This window comes from Coregonus lavaretus (assembly GCF_964263955.1).
Source record: "Coregonus lavaretus genome assembly, chromosome: 33".
Taxonomy (NCBI): Eukaryota; Metazoa; Chordata; class Actinopteri; order Salmoniformes; family Salmonidae; genus Coregonus; species Coregonus lavaretus.
In genome coordinates, this window is record NC_140020.1 from 21733885 (window position 1) to 21753826 (window position 19942).

The following is a 19942-nucleotide window of genomic DNA, read 5'->3' on the forward strand; positions in this document are numbered from 1 at the left end:
AACACACAGCCAGGGCAACTAAGGAGTGGCTCCGTAAGAAGCATCTCAAGGTCCTGGAGTGGCCTAGCCAGTCTCCAGACCTGAACCCAATAGAAAATCTTTGGAGGGAGCTGAAAGTCCGTATTGCCCAGCGACAGCCCCGAAACCTGAAGGATCTGGAGAAGGTCTGTATGGAGGAGTGGGCCAAAATCCCTGCTGCAGTGTGTGCAAACCTGGTCAAGACCTACAGGAAACGTACGATCTCTGTAATTGCAAACAAAGGTTTCTGTACCAAATATTAAGTTCTGCTTTTCTGATGTATCAAATACTTATGTCATGCAATAAAATGCAAATTAATTACTTAAAAATCATACAATGTGTACCTATGATAAAAATGACAGACCTCTACATGCTTTGTAAGTAGGAAAACCTGCAAAATCGGCAGTGTATCAAATACTTGTTCTCCCCACTGTATGTATATATATATATGTGTGTGTGTATGTATATACAGTGAGGGAAAAAAGTATTTGATCCCCTGCTGATTTTGTACGTTTTCCCACTGACAAAGACATGATCAGTCTATAATTTTAATGGTAGGTTTATTTGAACAGTGAGAGACAGAATAACAACAACAAAATCCTGAAAAACGCATGTAAAAAATGTTATGAATTGATTTGCACTTTAATGAGGGAAATAAGTATTTGACCCCTCTGCAAAACATGACTTAGTACTTGTTGGCAATCACAGAGGTCAGACGTTTCTTGTAGTTGGCCACCAGGTTTGCACACATCTCAGGAGGGATTTTGTCCCACTCCTCTTTGCAGATCTTCTCCAAGTCATTAAGGTTTCGAGCCTGACGTTTGGCAACTCGAACCTTCAGCTCCCTCCACAGATTTTCTATGGGATTAAGGTCTGGAGACTGGCTAGGCCACTCCAGGACCTTAATGTGCTTCTTCTTGAGCCACTCCTTTGTTGCCTTGGCTGTGTGTTTTGGGTCATTGTCATACTGGAATACCCATCCACAACCCATTTCAATGCCCTGGTTGAGGTAAGGAGGTTCTCACCCAAGATTTGACGGTACATGGCCCCGTCCATCGTCCCCTTTGATGCGGTGAAGTTGTCCTGTCCCCTTAGCGGAAAAACACCCACAAAGCATAATGTTTCCACCTCCATGTTTGACGGTGGGGATGGTGTTCTTGGGGTCATAGGCAGCATTCCTCCTCCTCCAAACACGGCGAGTTGAGTTGATGCCAAAGAGCTCGGTTTTTGTCTCATCTGACCACAACACTTTCACCCAGTTCTCCTCTGAATCATTCATATGTTAATTGGCATACTTCAGACGGGCCTGTATATGTGCTTTCTTGAGCAGGGGGACCTTGCGGGCGCTGCAGGATTTCAGTCCTTCACGGCATAGTGTGTTACCAATTGTTTTCTTGGTGACTATGGTCCCAGCTGCCTTGAGATCATTGACAAGATCTTCCCGTGTAGTTCTGGGCTGATTCCTCACCGTTCTCATGATCATTGCAACTCCACAAGGTGAGATCTTGCATGGAGCCCCAGGCCGAGGGAGATTGACAGTTCTTTTGTGTTTCTTCCATTTGCAAATAATCGCACCAACTGTCACCTTCTCACCAAGCTGTTTGGCGATGGTCTTGTAGCCCATTCTAGCCTTGTGTAGGTCTACAATCTTGTCCCAGACATCCTTGGAGAGCTCTTTGGTCTTGGCCATGGTGGAGAGTTTGGAATCTGATTTGATTGCTTCTGTGGACAGGTGTCTTTTTTATACAGGTAACGAGCTGAGATTAGGAGCACTCCCTTTAAGAGTGTGCTCCTAATCTCAGCTCGTTACCTGTATAGAAAACACCTGGGAGCCAAAAATCTTTCTGATTGAGAGGGGGTCAAATACTTATTTCCCTCATTAAAATGCAAATCAATTTATAACATTTCTGACATGCGTTTTTCTGGATTTTTTTGTTGTTATTCTGTCTCTCACTGTTGAAATAAACCTACCTTTAAAATTATAGACTGATCATTTCTTTGTCATTGGGAAAACGTACAAAATCAGCAGGGGATCAAATACTTGTTTCCCTCAATGTAGATTGCACACAGGTAGACTTTAACTAATTATCTGACTTCTGAAGGTAATTGGTTGCACCAGATCTTATTTAGGGGCTTCATAGCAAAGTGGGTGAATACATATGCACGCACCACTTTTCCGTTATTTATCGATTTTGTCTATGTCCATTACATGAAATCCAAATAAAAATCCATTTAAATTACAGGTTGTAATGCCACAAAATAGGAAAAACGCCAAGGGGGATAATGCCACAAAATAGGAAAAACGCCAAGGGGGATGAATACTTTTGCAAGGCACTGTAGTAGCTCATATCCTGCTTAACGTCTTATTCTGGATAAGCTGTTGACATGCACATTTTGATATCCTGCTCAGGAGTATCCATGAATAAAAATGAATATTCCTACAGGTATAAATAATAATATGCTTATGAAGATCACCCCGACCCATTCCCACCATCCTCCCTCCCTCCCCACCCGCAAACCATGCTTCCCACCTCGCTTAACCTGAAGTACTAACTGTAAGTCGCTCTGGATAAGAGCGTCTGCTAAATGACTAAAATGTAAAATGTAAATGTAAAGCATGCCTCCCACCCTTTCCCATCCCACCCAGCAACTGAGGTTGTGTATCAGTTCCCGTCCCACCCATCCATCCCCCGAGTTTCCCTTTAGATTCTACCCAATCCCCCCCGCCGTAGGGCAACAAGTTATGACAAGAGAAGCTGCATTTATCTAACTGTAGTTGACCAACAAATGGCCTACCAAATGTAGGAAATTATAAGCAGAATTGTACCTAAATTAGGGATGAAAGTAGCCTAAGCCAGTAGACTATACGGTCCAGTACGGAGTATCAGCGAAACTATTATTATGGAATTATTATGGTGGATCGAACTGCGCAGGTAGCCTACTTTTTGAAGTGATTTGTTTGAAAGTCAGATGAAAACATCACACAACACCCATGATATGCGAAACTGAGCCTGCGCAGACCACGGCAAACAACAGTAAACGGGATAAGATGTTTACATGCCACAGTATCCCGTCTAAGATCAGGTTATCCCAGGCATCTTATCCGGGTTTCTCATAACCAGGATACAAGCATTTTCGGGTTATTGTAAACAGGATATGTTTATATGTATTTACTTAAAAACAGAATACTTGAGTATCCCGAATAAAAACGGGACATTGGTGTGCATGTAAACGTGGTCAATGTGAAAGAGGTCGATGGCCAGTGGCCTTGCACCGAGCAGAGGTTACAGAAAGTCTAGTGTGTTGTGAGTAAATAAGAGCACATAGTGGTCTTACAGAGGGTGCAGTAGGATGGACATTTAGGCAGTGCTGGGAGGTTCCTCCCCTCAGTGTCCTCAATGGGTGAGTTGAGTGACTGCAGCGCTGGCCTAGGCAGACGTTTGTGCCCCACGGCGCTACCGGACCATCAGTGTCACACAGCCAGTCGACCGGAGAGCAGCCCAGTGCCGTCCTCGCCTCTAATCTCGCGTGACTCCCTTAGCCAATAACACATGGGGACAGGAATGGCTAATGTACTGTTGTCAGGGGGACTCCAGAGGAGATAGTCAAGCGCCATCTACCGTTTCTCACAACACATTCTTACATATATATTTATATTACATAACATCCTGTTCCTGGATGGGCCTATGGCTGTTATAGGAGCATCAATTAGCTCTTTCAGAGCTGCACTGACTCAAGGTCTGGAATGAAATGGACTTGATGGCTGCCCAGCACTTTCTCTTCCCTGAGAGTTGACCCTGAAATGATGAAAGGAGTCAGTTAGCTGTTGATTTATTCAAAAGACCTCGTATATCTGTGCACGCCCTCCTCTCGCTCGCTCTTTTTCTCTCTCCCTCTCTTTTTGCGTAGTTCATTACATATTCATTTTTAATTCCTTAATGCACTCTTCTAAATTGTCATCTTTTGATATGGAGGAGCTTTTCAAATGTGGCCCTGTCGTGACAGCTTTGAATCATGGTGACAGATGCCCTCCTGTGAGTGTACATCCATTTTTGGATTTATAAATTCATGACACACAGCCATTGATTCTTGAAGATTATAACTTTTCAGATATCAGACTGCCACTTTAAAGGTAGATTCAGCAACATGACATCATCATAGACATACGGAGTAACTTCCCACTTAAAGACAGTTCCACATCACTACCCACTTGATATTTGTAAATACAGTCCATTATTACTATGCATACTATCTCTCATTACTTCTATTACTTGTTATTTTTGACTTGACTCTTTTTATTGTTATTATTGTTATTGACTGATGACCTAAGACAACAACACAGCTAGCTGAGCTAGCTAGCTGTGTTGTTGTCTTAGGTGTCTCTTGTGTGTTTTTGTCCTACAGCCCCAGTCCTCACAGGAGGCCTTTTGCCTCTTGGTAGGCCTTCATTGTAAATAAGATTTTTTTTTAATTGACTTGCCTAGTTAAATAAAGGTTAAATAAAATAATGATATATATATATTTTTTTAAAGCACAATACATTTGCTGCACCTTTTATACCTGCTGTGAACTGTGTATGTGACGAATGAAATTTGATCTAATATAATCAAATCTTCCAAGGCTGCCTTTGTTGGCTCTATCAAATGGCAGTGGGCAAATCGGTTGGAGCCAATAATGACCGGTCTTGGCAGATTTGGCTACTATTAACGTAAATAATGATTTCACTCGGAGTCTACTTTTTACGGTGAAGTATGGGGCCTAGCCTAGATGAACGGCAGATGTTGTTGGTGTTAACTTTTTTTTTGTGACTTATTCCGTGTGACAAGTGGGTGATTCCTAATGAAACTACAACAAAAAAGGACTGCGATTATTTTTTTTGATTGTCACGAAATGTAATCCATTGAATGGTCCTTTTGGAGGAAGGATTTTTGACATATATTTGACATTTGTATCTAAAAGCATATTTGAGAAATAATGAATCAAAGACACCATAACTGTTGATCTACAGTGAGGGGAAAAGTATTTGATCCCCTGCTGATTTTGTACGTTTGCCCACTGACGAAGAAATGATCAGTCTATAATTTCAATGGTAGGTTTATTTGAACAGTGAGAGACAGAATAACAACAAAAAAATCCAGAAAAACGAATGTCAAAAATGTTATAAATTGATTTGCATTTTAATGAGGGAAATAAGTATTTGACCCCCTCTCAATCAGAAAGATTTCTGGCTCCCAGGTGTCTTTTATACAGGTAACGAGCTGAGATTAGGAGCACACTCTTAAAGGGAGTGCCCCTATTCTCAGCTTGTTACCTGCCTGTATAAAAGAAACCTGTCCACAGAAGCAATCAATCAATCAGATTCCAAACTCTCCACCATGGCCATGACCAAAGAGCTCTCCAAGGATGTCAGGGACAAGATTGTAGACCTACACAAGGCTGGAATGGGATACAAGACCATCGCCAAGCATCTTGGTGAAGGTGACAACAGTTGGTGCGATTATTCGCAAATGGAAGAAACACAAAAGAACTGTCAATCTCCCTCGGCCTGGGGCTCCATGCAAGATCTCACCTCGTGGAGTTGCAATGATCATGAGAACGGTGAGGAATCAGCCCAGAACTACACAGGAGGATCTTGTCAATGATCTCAAGGCAGCTGGGACCATAGTCACCAAGAAAACAATTAGTAACACACTACGCCGTGAAGGACTGAAATCCTGCAGCGCCTGCAAGGTCCCCCTGCTCAAGAAAGCACATATACAGGCCCATCTGAAGTTTGCCAACGAACATCTGATGATTCAGAGGAGAACTGGGTGAAAGTGTTGTGGTCAGATGAGACCAAAATGTAGCTCTTTGGCATCAACTCAACTCGCCGTGTTTGGAGGAGGAGGAATGCTGCCTATGACCCCAAGAACACCATCCCCACCGTCAAACATGTAGGTGGAAACATTATGCTTTGTGGTTGTTTTTCCGCTAAGGGGACAGGACAACTTCACCGCATCAAAGGGACGATGGACGGGGCCATGTAATCTTGGGTGAGAACCTCCTTCCCTCAGCCAGGGCATTGAAAAATGGGTCGTGGATGGGTATTCCAGCATGACAATGACCCAAAACACACGGCCAAGGCAACAAAGGAGTGGCTCAAGAAGAAGCACATTAAGGTCCTGGAGTGGCCTAGCCAATCTCCAGACCTTAATCCCATAGAAAATCTGTGGAGGGAGCTGAAGGTTCGAGTTGCCAAAAGTCAGCCTCGAAACCTTAATGAGTTGGAGAACATCTGCAAAGAGGAGTGGGACAAAATCCCTCCTGAGATGTGTGCAAACCTGGTGGCCAACTACAAGAAACGTCTGACCTCTGATTGCCAACAAGGGTTTTGCCACCAAGTAATAAGTAATGTTTTGCAGAGGGGTCAAATACTTATTTCCCTCATTAAAATGCAAATCAATTTATAACATTTATGACATGTGTTTTTCTGGATTTTTTTGTTATTCTGCCTCTCACTGTTCAAATAAACCTACCTTTAAAATTATAGACTGATCATTTCTTTGTCAGTGGGCAAACTTACAAAATCAGCAGGGGATCAAATACTTTTTTCCCTCAATGTATACGTGGCACAAACTTAATCTTAATGTAATTTGAAACCTCATTGTGGGCTCTTAAATGAGAAATACATTTCATTATGCACGACGTAAATGTACATTTTATATATGATTTTGAAAAAATCCTCACAGAGAGCATGTGGCCACACTATAAAATGTCCCGCTAAATCCGGGCCCGACCAGTGGAATTGAAGCTGCAGCCACAGAGGACAGACTGTGGTCTGATGCCATCATATAATCTTCATAGTGTTTTATTCTCTGATCCTTGCCACTTAATTATGGGCATTTTAGAGCTATTTGAATGAAAACGTCATACCTTTTAACACTGACACAATACCTGAAACGAATTTTAAGTTCTGTCAGGTTAATCCCTCTTATTTCAGACAGTCTTGGTGACCTAGGTATATGGAATCCAAGGCCATACCCCATGCACTTTAAGGCTTTGTCCCATAGGGGTGCACAGCTGGGCATTACCACAGTGCATGTAGGAGGGTTCCTTTTGCCCTTCCCATCGCCAACACACATCATCTTGTGACAAACCCATCCTATGCAACCTAAGGAAATTCAAGTAAAATATTTGCAAAACTTGTATACCTTTTCCCTTGCCTTCTCTGACATTTTGCCCAATATTTGAAATATCTAATATACAAACAAGTCTCTGCTTGTACAGAGCATGGTAGTGAAAAGGAATCTTCCAAAATATTGTTGCCTTTTGACATAATAGCACAACCTAGTGTTGACACAACTTTTAAATTGCATCTATCTCCATACGTTATTATCACACAGTTTATACTTATTCCCCATTTCGTCAAATTACAAAAATACCTCATTATTGTGCAGGTCTCCCAGAGTATGAACCGCTTCTCCTATCCATTTTTCCCAAATTATTGACTGCTTCCCAACACAAATAGCAGGACTATACCATACAGAAGCAATGGAGAGACTCTTTGGTTATTTTATGTATGTGACGAGGTGTGAATGAAGGAGTCAGGCGCAGGAGGTAAAACACCGAAGTCCAGAGTTTATTCCGTTTACATCAATAAAACGCACCCAGCGTCAAAACGAAACTATCACAAGGGAAATATTCCACCTTGGCAATAACAACAGGAAGAGTAGCTCAACCGAGCTACTCGCTCTCACAATGAAACAATCACTCACAAAGACAAGGGGAACAGAGGGAACACTTATACACATACTAATTAGGGGAATGAGCACCAGGTGTGTGTGATTGACAAGACAAGACATGACAAGTGGAGTGATGAGAATGGGATCGGCAGTAGCTATTAAGCCGGTGACGACGAACGCCGAAACCTACCCGAACAAGGAGGGGAGGCAGCCTCCGCGGAAGTCGTGACAGTACCCGACGCGCGGCTCCAGCAGTGCGCCGACCTTGGGGACGGCCAGGAGGACGCGGAGTAGGGCGAGTTGCATGGCCACGGTGGAAATCCCTCAGGGAGGGATCGAGGATGTCCTTCCTTGGGACCCAGCACCGTTCCTCCGGACCGTACCCCTCCCACTCCACGAGATACTGAAGGCCCTCCACCCGACGCCTCGAATCCAGTATGGAATGGACCGAGTATGCCGGGGCCACTCGATGTCTAGAGGAGGTGGAGGAACCTCCCGCACCTCAGACTCCTGGAGCGGACCAGCTACCACCGGACTGAGGAGAGACAAATGAAACGAGAGGTTAATATGGTAAACGGGTGAGTAACAACCTGTATGTAACCTCGTTTATCCTCCTCAGGAGTTTAAATGGCCCCACAAACCACGGGCTCAGCTTCCGGCAGGGCAGGCGGAGGGGTAGATTCCGGGTCGAGAGCCAGACCTGATCCCCCGGTACGAAAACCGTAGCCTCCCTGCGGTGGCGGTCAGCGTTCGCCTTCTGACGATGCACTGCGCGCTGGAGGCGAAAGTGGGCAGCGTCCCAAGTCTCCTCCGCGCGCCGAAACCAGTCATCCACCGCAGGAGCCCAGGTCTGGCTCGGGTGCCACGGTGCCAGGACCGGTTGGTAATCCAAAACACATTGGAAGGGTGTTAGGTTAGTGGCGGAGAGAGTTCTGAGCGTATTCTGCCCATGGCAGGAACACCGACCACTCCCACGGCCAGTCCTGACAGTAGATCCGCAGGAACCTACCCACATCTTGATTCACCCTTTCCACCTGCCCATTACTCTCGGGGTGAAATCCAGAGGTCAGGCTGACTGAGACCCCCAGATGTTCCATGAACGCCTTCCAGACTCTAGACGTGAACTGGGGACCTCGGTCGGACACTATATCCTCTGGTACCCTGTAGTGCCGGAAGACGTGAGTAAACAGAGCCTCTGCAGTTTGTAGGGCCGTGGGGAGACCGGGCAGAGGAAGGAGGCGGCAGGACTTCGAAAAGCGATCCACAACGACCAGGATAGTGGTGTTAACTTGGGAGAGGGGAAGATCAGTAAGAAAATCAATACTAAGGTGAGACCATGGTCGTTGTGGAACTGGTAAAGGTTGTAGCTTACCCGCTGGGAGGTGCCTAGGTGCCTTACTCTGGGCGCACACTGAGCAGGAGGAAACATACACCCTCACGTCCTTAGCCAAGGTAGGCCACCAGTACTTCTCGGTCAGGCAGCGCATTGTACGACCGATACCTGGATGACCAGAGGGTGTCATGTGTGCCCAGTAGATCAGACGATCACGGATAAGCGCAGGCACGTACTGCAGCCCAGCTGGACACTGCGGTGGAGATGGATCTGTGCGTAATGCCTGTGCTATATCCGCGTCCATCGCCCATACTACCGGCGCCACAATGCAGGAGGACGGAAGTATGGGGGTGTTGTCTCTGGGCCTCTCCTTTGTGTCATACAGCCGAGACAGTGCGTCTGCCTTCACGTTCTTTATACCCAGAATGTATAAGAGTGTGAAATCAAACCCGGGTGAAGAAGAGGGCCAACCTGGCCTGGCGAGGATTCAGCCTCCTCGCTGCCCGAATGTACTCCGCCGGTGGCCGGGATATCTGGATCCCTCCAGGGGCTGGGGTGTAGGTGGCTGGATCCGGTTGACCAGCTGGTCTCGATAGATCAGGTCCTCTCCTCTCCAGGCGTTATACTACCTGAAGAACCCGATCCATCGCTTCCCCCAAGCTGGCCAGCATCGAGGAATGCTCCTGGACCCTTGCCACAACTCCAGGCATGCGGTCTTCTCCTGCTGACTCCATTCAGCGGGTGAGTGATTCTGTGACGAGGTGTGAATGAAGGAGTCAGGCGCAGGAGGTAAAACACCGAAGTCCAGAGTTTATTCCGTTTACATAAATAAAACGCACCCAGCGTCAAAACGAAACTATCACAAGGGAAATATTCCACCTTGGCAATAACAAATGGAAGAGTAGCTCAACCGAGCCACTCGCTCTCACAATGAAACAATCACTCACAAAGACAAGGGGAACAGAGGGAACACTTATACACATACTAATTAGGGGAATGAGCACCAGGTGTGTGTAATTGACAAGACAAGACAAGACATGACAAGTGGAGTGATGAGAATGGGATCGGCAGTAGCTATTAAGCCGGTGACGACGAACGCCGAAACCTGCCCGAACAAGGAGGGGAGGCAGCCTCGGCGGAAGTCGTGACAATGTATTAACAACTACACTGCCCTAGAATGGTGTAGAATTGGAACGATGCCCTGAATATCTGTGTCATGGGCTCTTTTTTTCGGATAGAACATATAACGGTTCAAAGGGAGTGGTCAAACTAGCTTCCAACGTAACCCATCTGTCTTCTACCTCCTCTCTCCTGCAGGGCTTAGCCATTCTGGATAGCTCGAAAGTCACATTGTACAGTTCTACATCTGGGAGTCCTAACCCTCTTTCTTTAGGGGCATGTATTTTCTGCATACTGATGCATGGTCTTTTCCCCTCCCATATAAAGTCTTTAATAATACTATTACACTGCTTAAAAATGTATGGAATGCATATCGGTAGCGTCATAGCGTCACAAGCATAATTTTAATTGTATACATTTATCCCCATAAACTAAGATTTAACAACTTCCATTTTTTGGAGGACTGGAAGCATATTGCTATCCATTATCTTATCTAACTCTGATGTCAATAGAATCCCCAGGTACTTTATACCTGATTGCATTTAAAAGGGTCAACCATGGCTGATGGATGTTATTGTATAGATTGGCATAGCATCAGGTCTATGCCAATTAACCTTGTATCCAGAAATATATCGCCTTAGTTTTAGAGCTTTCGTTTTGAAACATGCCCAACTAAATATTGGGGTTTATTGTATAAGCACTAAACAGATGAGTAATGATGCAACTAATGTCTTAATTAATCATATGTAGCACCTGGCTTGTTGGCAGACGAAAAGAAAATGACCTTTTTTAAATGTATTTCCATTAAAGTTGGAGCTTATTTGGGAGCTACAACTAACTTCCTTGGTGATTTATTATTTAAGTGTGCAGTTGGATATTTCAAGGGCTATCACTTTAAGTATTCTGGTAATGTTTCATGTAAAAGGCCAAGATTTGAAAAGCACGTCTGTCATATAGCCTATTGAATTTATTCCCCATACAAATTCACGGAATCTATGCTCGATAAGGATCTATTTCAGGTTCATTAATCAGATATCCAACTCATTCACAGAATTGACTTAGCCCTATTTACAATGAAATGTTTCCAACCCTGGAGCTGACATACTCCTGGCTCCAAGTTCTGAAAAATAGATGGGACTATTTACACGTACACTAAAGTGACCATTGTCCTAGATTGTGCTGTAACTGTTGCAAAATACAATACCTTTAACTGGTTAAATCCGGTGCTGTCATTGTAGCAATAAATGCCTTTCTAAACCTTTTTTTGTTTTGTTTTTCTCATGTCGTTTTGAGTCGTCCACACTCCTCGCTAGGGATATGAATGTGATTAGAGTGGTCAGAATTGATGACCATGTGAATCCTTCAGCCAGGGAGGAGGCATGGCATGCATCTCCCTCTCTCTCTCCCTCCCTCCTTCTCCCTCTTTCTCCCTCTCTCTCAACTTCCACTGCCCATTCATTCGCAAATCGCGATACATGTATGCTCTCCAGAGACGGGGGATTGCTTGCTGGAAAGTGGTTGAAACAATCCCAGAGAGGGACTTACTTCAGCCGTCACCGTCTTGAAGCCGAAGCAATGCCAGGGTTGGATCCTCTATCTGTCAGTCAAAACAAGGCCCGCCCACTCTCATTGGCAGTGTGTCATCGGTGCTACACTCACCAGTGTGCCCTGGGGAGCCTTGCTCAGGAGGGGGGCTCGCGGATGCCCCCCCCCCCCCCCCCCCCGCCTCCTCTCTCTCTCTTTTTTTTTTTTTTTTTTTCTTCTCTCTCTCTCTCTCTCTCTCGCTCTCCTCTCGCTCTCGCTCTCCTCTCTCTCTCTCTCTCTCTCTCTCTCTCTCTCTCTCTCTCTCTCTCTCTCTCTCTCTCTCTCTCCCTCTCTCTCTCTCTCTCTCCCTCTTGCTTCCCTCTCTTTTCCATCCCTTGGTGCTCACACAACAAGCAAGGCAGACTCCTCCAAAGACTCCTCCGCAGGGCTCCCTTCGCTACTGCGTGCCCTGACGCTTGCCTAGCGTTTGTAATTCATAACGCTTACGGGAGTGTGTTTTGGAGTCTAGAGTGGCAGGGCACTAAGACGCAGCTTGGGGGTGCATAATGAAGAAGTTTGTGACCATAGTGCTTCGCGGCCTGGTCAGCCTCTCGAAGGACCGTGCCTGGGTGAAGGAGCACCACCGGCCGGGGAAGAAGGAAGGTCGGAGGAGACGGACAGCAGTTAAAGGGGGAAGTGCCACGGGCAGAAACCGCAACTATGGGAGGGGGGTTAGGATTCCTCTTGAGGTGAGATCTCTGTCTTGCTTAAGTTTTCAGTTTTGCCAGCCCCTGCCAGCTCCTTGTCACTATTTTTTGTGTAATGGTAGCGTGAACAAGACGACACTTGTATGCTTGTTGCTTTCTCTGTATTGCCCAGTAAACTATTTTTTCGCATTAATCTAACCTTTGTTTTGCAGCAATGCTATTGGTGACCAATGTGTCAATGCTGGGGCAGAGGCCATTGATTGGTCTAACTAGCACTTCTGTGGTTCCTGTGTTTTGGCAGAAGTGTCGGCATTTTGGCATTTTTTGGAAGACAGTCATATGTTTGCATAAAAACCCCATGGCATGACAGAACTCGAAACCCAACTTTGGGAATGCTGCCCTTTGTGAATTTCATATTTTTGTATATAATAATATGCTATTTAGCAGACACTTTTATCCAAAGCAACCTACAGTCATGCATGCATACATTTTATGTATGGGTGTCCCCGGGAATCGAACCCACAATCCTGACGTTGCAAGTGCCATGCTCTACCAACTGAGCCAGACAGGACCATGATTTTTTTTAATCTTTTTTTGTCAAAACAATATTTGTGTGTGAGCAAGTTGCTTTGGAGATCAGCCTCCCCTGTCTTGGAATGATGTGTTGACTGTCATTCTTGATTGTGTTGACTGCTGACCCTGAGAGTGCTGCTGACCATTGCCATAGAGCTTGTTTATTGGCATATATGCACATACTTAGATCTTCACATCTGAAATGTAGGCTACTGGTTGCAGTACACTATAATAAGTTAGATCATATTCATTTTAGGAAGAGCGTTCGATACCAACAAATATTTTTACCAGGTTTTTTCCTGGTAGGTTTTGCCAAGATCATTAGTTTCTTGTGTTATCCATCATGGTCCAATAGGCTTTGTTTTAGTGCACTTAAAATAATTGCTTGGTATTGGTATTATGATTGCATCTGATATATGGATGTTGAGGTGGATCTTAATGGAGGGATTCTGCAGGGAGACAAGGTGCTATGAAGCGCTGCGCTCTGAATTTGCTCGTGTCTAGTGTCGGCAATGGTAATCTTTATTCATCCCTGTTTTTCCGATTTAATCTCATCAGAATAGGGCGAACACTGCCTACCACTTTCCTGGCACCCGCTCCCCTGAATAATGCATTTTACTCAGAAAATGATGTTATCCTCTCTTGTTTAATTTGAAAATAAGAAAGCAGAGGAAAAATAAAAGGTAATTGGTTTGGGATTGCCTGTTGCCACTAGTTGTGGAGACTGGTCTTGGTTGGTGTGATCTGCACTCTACATTTGAATAATGTTTGGGTTTGTCTACCCCCCCCCCCTCTGTGGAAAAGAAGGCCAATGATTTCTCTCTTACCCCCTGCTGCTCTCTTGGTGGAATCTATTGCCCAATCCCAAATCGACCCATAGCAAGACCCCCTATGGACTTTGTAGATATGAAAGGGTTGAATGGATATAATCAATAGGGTAATGGCTCCACCTTTCCCCCAGATTGGCCATGTGGAATTTCGCCCATATTTCTTTCATTATCAAATCTTGTCTGACTGCTCAAAACTGCGGTGGGGTTTAGGGGCTAGGGGTCAGTTTGGGATTGGCCGTAATGTGTGCTACAGTGTTAGTTGGAAGCAGAAGCCAATCCAGCAGCTGGTGCGAGATCTTGGTTAATGGTTGCTAAGGCAAGATTAGCCATGGGAAGTGTCGTGGACTGCCCATTGTGACTGATGCAGGCTATGCTGTTAGGCTACATGTAGAGGTATCTTGAACATGTTATTAATTATGTTCTCAGCCTTTGTTCTATCAGTAATTAGCTTTCTCCATCTCTGCATTGGACTGAATCAATTGTGTGTGTGTAGAGGTTTGGGGGGACTCTTGTGGCAAACGCTGACAGTCTTTGATGGGTAACAGTTGATGGCACATTAACCTGCGAGTGGTACGATAGGAAGGAAAGATGGAAGGGAGGAATAGTCCTGGCAATATGTGAAAAACAATATGTTTGGGGCTCTGAACATTTTCAGGAATGCATCCATAGAAAAATGCCTCCTGGTGGCCGTTTTTCTATTTCTCTATGGATGAAAGTTATGATGATCATCACCAGACCGTTGAGTTAACCCATGTAGACTGCTGATTCAGTAGGGGTAGCGTTATCAGATGTCAATGCACCTATGAGGAACTGATGTCAGTCTGTGGTATTCCACAAACCTCTGTGACGTTTGCCATAAAGCGCTCCACCAAACCTTTTCACACACATTCCACAGGAGTGTGTGCTGAGGATACACTCATCTCAAGCTACAGCCAGGATAGGGTTGGTCGTAGCTTGATTCAGTCCAATGCTCAAAGCCGAGACCGAGAAGATTATTACTGATAGAACGAAGGCTGAAAACATAATTGAAAATCCACATCAATCTCTTTTGGTAGCTATTTATCATTGCTAGCTAACTGAAGGTACTGAAACCATTGAGCAAATGAAGCACTTGTAGTTCGGATTGGCAAAGGGTAGCTAACGGTTAGCCTAAATATTATGCTACATTTAGACTCTAAATCTGTCCCAATCCTTAACTGTACTACTGGTTACTCAACGTAACCAATAGCAGGGGATATAACTGCCTCTCTCTCCCGCTCAGATGATCCTGACAGTGTACCTAAGTGATGGGGAACAGGCACTGACAGAGGTGCCCATCACCCCTGAGACGTCGTGCCGCGACGTGGTCGAGTTCTGCAAGGAGCCTGGCGAGAGCGGCTGCCACCTTGCCGAAGTGTGGCGAGGCAACGGTAAGAGAGTGACGCCACCTCCAATCTCCTCCTCGAGCGCATTCCTCCCCTAGCCTATAGTACAGGTATACTTACATCTTGACCTAGAGTCCAGTTCCACTGCTCATTTTCATTCTTGCCCTTTAGTCAGGGACTGGGCTGGAGTAACAGCCTGCACATATCTTGAGCTGCACTTCCAACTAGACTAGGTCATTGTTGAAATGGAGACATTTCCATCAACCACTTTACCTGAACTGCACGTTGACAACTCTCATTACCACACAAATTGTGAAAGAGTTGTGTGCTTTGAGACCCTAACAATAGACTGTCTGCGTCCCAAATGGCTCTCTCTTCCCTATATAGTGCACTGCTTTTAACTAAGACCCAAAGAGCTCTGGTAGTGGACTAAATAGGGAATAGGGTGCTGTTTGGGATGCATTTTCTCTATGCTTAGGCTGCATTCAGACTTGAGCATGAATAAGCATGTAGCACACAGTCAGCTACAATTTGAAATAAGCTCTGTGAAAGGAAACATACTTTTGTAAATACACAAAGTAACACCGAACGTGTCATGTCTTGTGCGTTGGAGAGCTTTTCAGAGCCACACATACCAGTCAAACTAAACCAAAAACTATGGTAATAACTAGCTATCATGAGAAAGAACCGTGAAACTACCGCAGGAGACAAGTGGATCTTTGAGTAGTCAAATGTGCACTATAAAGGATAACTCAACATTTTAGGGAATTGTCAATTGTATGTGGCCTATGCCAGTTGCAGGTGTAATGGCCAATTCATTTTACTTGTAGTTGGACAAAATGACAAAATTTGATTGCAAGCCCTATTAGAACCCATATTACTGGTAATAAACCAGATCATTCGTGCAAAGCTTGAAGGAACTGTGCACTTGACCTATAGCAGCCTCACTAAATATGTAGACACCACAAATGGGCATTCAAACAGTAATATAAAGCATGCATAATATTGTTAGATATGTGAAAATAACATTTATTTTTGAAAATTATCTAAAATGAATGTTTGACAAATGAAAGAATTCCACATGGTTTTGAAGAAAGTCGTGTATGCCATAAAACTGTCCGTAGCCTCCACTGTACTGGGTAATTGCATACAAAAAGACTGATTTGCCACAGATTTCTCCTCTAAGGAGAACAGCTTACACACACACACACACACAGAGGTTTTATTGTCAGGAGCTAGCCAAATGAGATTACGTAACGGGGCTAATAAACATGCTGGCTGGATGTCATGTTGTTTATCTCAAGGAGTGGTCCCTCTCAGCAAAACACTAATGACACGGGTGTGTCAGCTAGAACTCTGGTGAGGGAAGCAATCATGACGACTGTGTGTGTGTGCGCGCGCACACGCTCTGACAGCTGGGTGTGTCCACTGTCTGCATTTAATGTCTGAAGAGACGGTCTGCATCCCAAATGGCACCCTATCCCCTATATACTACATTGCTTTTGACCAGGTTCCACTACTTTTGCCATTTGGGACACAGCCAAAGACTGATGAAAAGCACAGCCGGAACTATCTAGTCTTCATCAAAGCTCAAGTTTTTGGAGGGGAGAGGGGGTGGCGGCTAGGCTGCCCTTTTCCCTATCTGCCTCCTACACTGTGTGTGAGGCGTCTGGCTCAGCTGTAATGGGAACGAATGGGGCCAGCAGTCGGCATGAGTCTGCCTCAAGCGGAGGAGCTCACTTAGTGCTTTTAAAGCTCCTACGTTGGACCAGTCACTCTGCTCAACCAGGAGAACTCGGCTTTCTGCTGGTTATAGTGTCATCACTGCCGTGGTAAAGAATGTTATGGGGTGGGCTAAGATCCCCCTGTCTCCCTCTCCCTCTCGCTCTCTCGCTCTCTCTCCTCTGAATCGCTCTCTTTCTCTCTTTGTTCCTTTCGTTCTCTCTCTTGCTGTCCCTCACTAGCTCAGGGACTGTATGTATCAAGCGTCTGAGTAGGAATGCTGATTGTATCACTTTTGCCTTTTAGATCACAATAAATATTACATGGACAGGGGGGACCTGATCCTATATCAGCACTTTTTAAACTCTCTCAAATTCAGAAGGCTTTATTGCCATGGAAAGTGCTACCACCTACATTGCATACAAGCAAACATATAGGAATTAAATAAATCAATGATGGCTGAAATAAACAATTCTCTCTCTGTGCCCCCATACCCCCAGAACGAGCCATCCCCTTTGAGCACATGATGTACGAGCACCTGCAGAAGTGGGGACCCCGAAAACAAGAGGTCAAGTTCTTCCTCCGGCACGAGGAGTCACCCACCGAAAGCAGCGATCAAGGTGGGTGCACTAGTAACCCCTTTACTGTCTGTGACCGACACATATATATACACACACACACACACACACATATGGTGCCTTCAGAAGGTATTCACACCCCTTGACTTTTTCCACATTTTGTGTTACAGCCTGAATTTAAAATGGATTAAATTGAGATTTTGTGTCACTAGCCTACTCACAATACCCAATAATGTCAAAGTGGAATTATGTTTTTTGAAATGTGTGCAAAAATAAATAAATGAAAAGGTGAAATGTCTTAGGTCAATAAGTATTCAACCCCTTTGTTATGGCAAGCCTAAATAAGTTCAGGAGTAAACATTTTAACAAGTCACATAAGTTGCATAGACTCTGTGTGCAATAATAGTGTTTAACATGATTTTTTAATAACTACCTCAGTACCCCACACATACAATTATCTGTAAGGTCCCTCATTCTGTCAGTGAATTTCAAACACAGATTCAACCACAAAGACCAGGGAGGTTTTCCAATGCCTCGCAAAGAAGGGCACCTATTGGTAGATGGGTAATTTTTTTTAAAATAAAAGCAGACATTGAATATCCCTTTGAGCATGGTGAAGTTGTTAGTTACACTTTGGATGGTGTATCAATACACCCAGTCACTACAAATATACAGGCATCTTTAATAACTCCGTTGCCGGAGGGGAAGGAAATCCCTCAGGATCTAACCATGAGGCCAATGGTGACTTTAAAACAGTTAGTTTAATAGCTGTGATGGAGGAAAACTGAGGATGGACCAACATTGTAGTTACTCCACAATACTAACCTTATTGACAGAGTGAAAAGAAGGAAGCCTGTACAGAATACAAATATTCCAAAACATGCATCCTGTTTGCAACAAGGCACTAAAGTAATATTGCAAGAAATGTGGCAAAGCAATTCACTTTTTTTCCTGAATACCAAGTGTTATGTTTAGGGAAAATTCAATACAACACATTACTGAGTACCACTCTACAAATGTTCAAGCATAGTGGTGGCTGCATCATGTTATGGGTATGGTTGTAATCATTAAGGACTGGGGAATTTTTCAGGATAAAATAATTATAAAATAATGGGCAAATATTGCACAATCCAGGTATGGAAAGCTCTTCAAGACTTACCCAGAAAAACTCACACCTGTAATCGCTGCCAAAGGTGCTTCTACAAAGTATTGACTCTGGGGTGTGAATACTTTTGTAAATGAGATATTTCTGTATTTCATTTTCAATCAATTTGCAAAAAGTTCTAAATCTGATGAATCCATTTTGAATTCAGGCTGTAACACAACAACATTTTGAATAAGTTAAGGGGTATGAACACTTTCTGAAGGCACTGTAATTGTACACATCTACGCTGCTCACAGACGATATATAAGTCCCACTGTAATTTTGCCACTGGAAAGGGGGCCAGGGGGCTTTCTGTCCCTGAGCATGTTTTAATGCCGTTATGCTGCCACGCATTGAAATGCCATGAGTGTTAATCGGAATTGGATTGGAACACCAATGCAAGCATGTTACCTCTTCTCCTCTGCCCTTAATTAACCTTTCATCGATTCTTTGCATCTTCTCTCCTCTCTTCTTTCTTAAAACGTATTGGAGAAGAAGTCCGTGGGCAGGGACTTTGGACCTTCTTCTCCAATACTGCTGAGAAGGATGCGAGGAATTAATTGAATTGAGCCCCTCCCTCGTCTCTTTTTTCCTATCCCTCCCTCTTCCCCTTACTGTTTCCTTCTCTCTGTCCATTGCGTTTCCTCCCCTTGCTTTCACTGCTCACTCACTTTCTCCTGTACTTAGGGGTTAAAGTTCTCATTCGCTGCGATGGATTTCCATCACATAGTTTCTGGAGAGGTTGTTTTTGAGAGTAAGGGGTGGTGTGTGTGAATGGTTTGGAGATGACATGGCCTAATACAGGAGCATGTCTGTTCAACAAAATATATTCCCAAATAAATGTACTCTCAAATATTACATTTTCTCTGTTACGCAGTGTGCACTGAACTGACATGAATGATTGTTGCTGACACTTCAATGTTCAGATGAAGGGAATGAAATAGTCTATAATGCGCACCACCACGGCACTCACCTCAAATAGCTGTGTCTAGCCTACTGTAGCTTCAAGCAAAGTATCACTCAGGATGCAACTTTCCGTGCTACTATTTTTGCCATATAATGTTATTAAAACAGACAACCCCATAGTAGAATAGTTTACCTATTTACCTAGTCGGCTTATTGTATGTTCTATGCAAGATAAATATTCCTCTCGAGGCGCTTTCAAGTTGTGAGAGCCATAGTGAGGGAAATGTATTCTGACAAGCAGTCAATTTACAATAATTCTTAATACAATCTCGGGAAAACACTTTTGAAAGCAGTTTAGGCTTTTTTCTTTTTTTGCTAATAGCTCATCCTGATAATATAGACC

At 44.2% G+C, this 19942-nt stretch overlaps 1 protein-coding gene across 1 annotated transcript in view; it reads left to right on the forward strand.

Moving 5' to 3' along the window:
• The window catches only part of ppp1r13bb (protein phosphatase 1, regulatory subunit 13Bb), a 76184-nt gene that overhangs the window by 6661 nt on the left and 49581 nt on the right, over positions 1 to 19942 (forward strand). Inside the window, exons 3-4 of the mRNA XM_084150676.1 lie at positions 15087 to 15234; positions 17412 to 17531. Of these exons, the coding sequence (XP_084006802.1) occupies positions 15087 to 15234; positions 17412 to 17531 (268 nt within the window). The remainder of the gene's footprint in view (positions 1 to 15086; positions 15235 to 17411; positions 17532 to 19942) is intronic.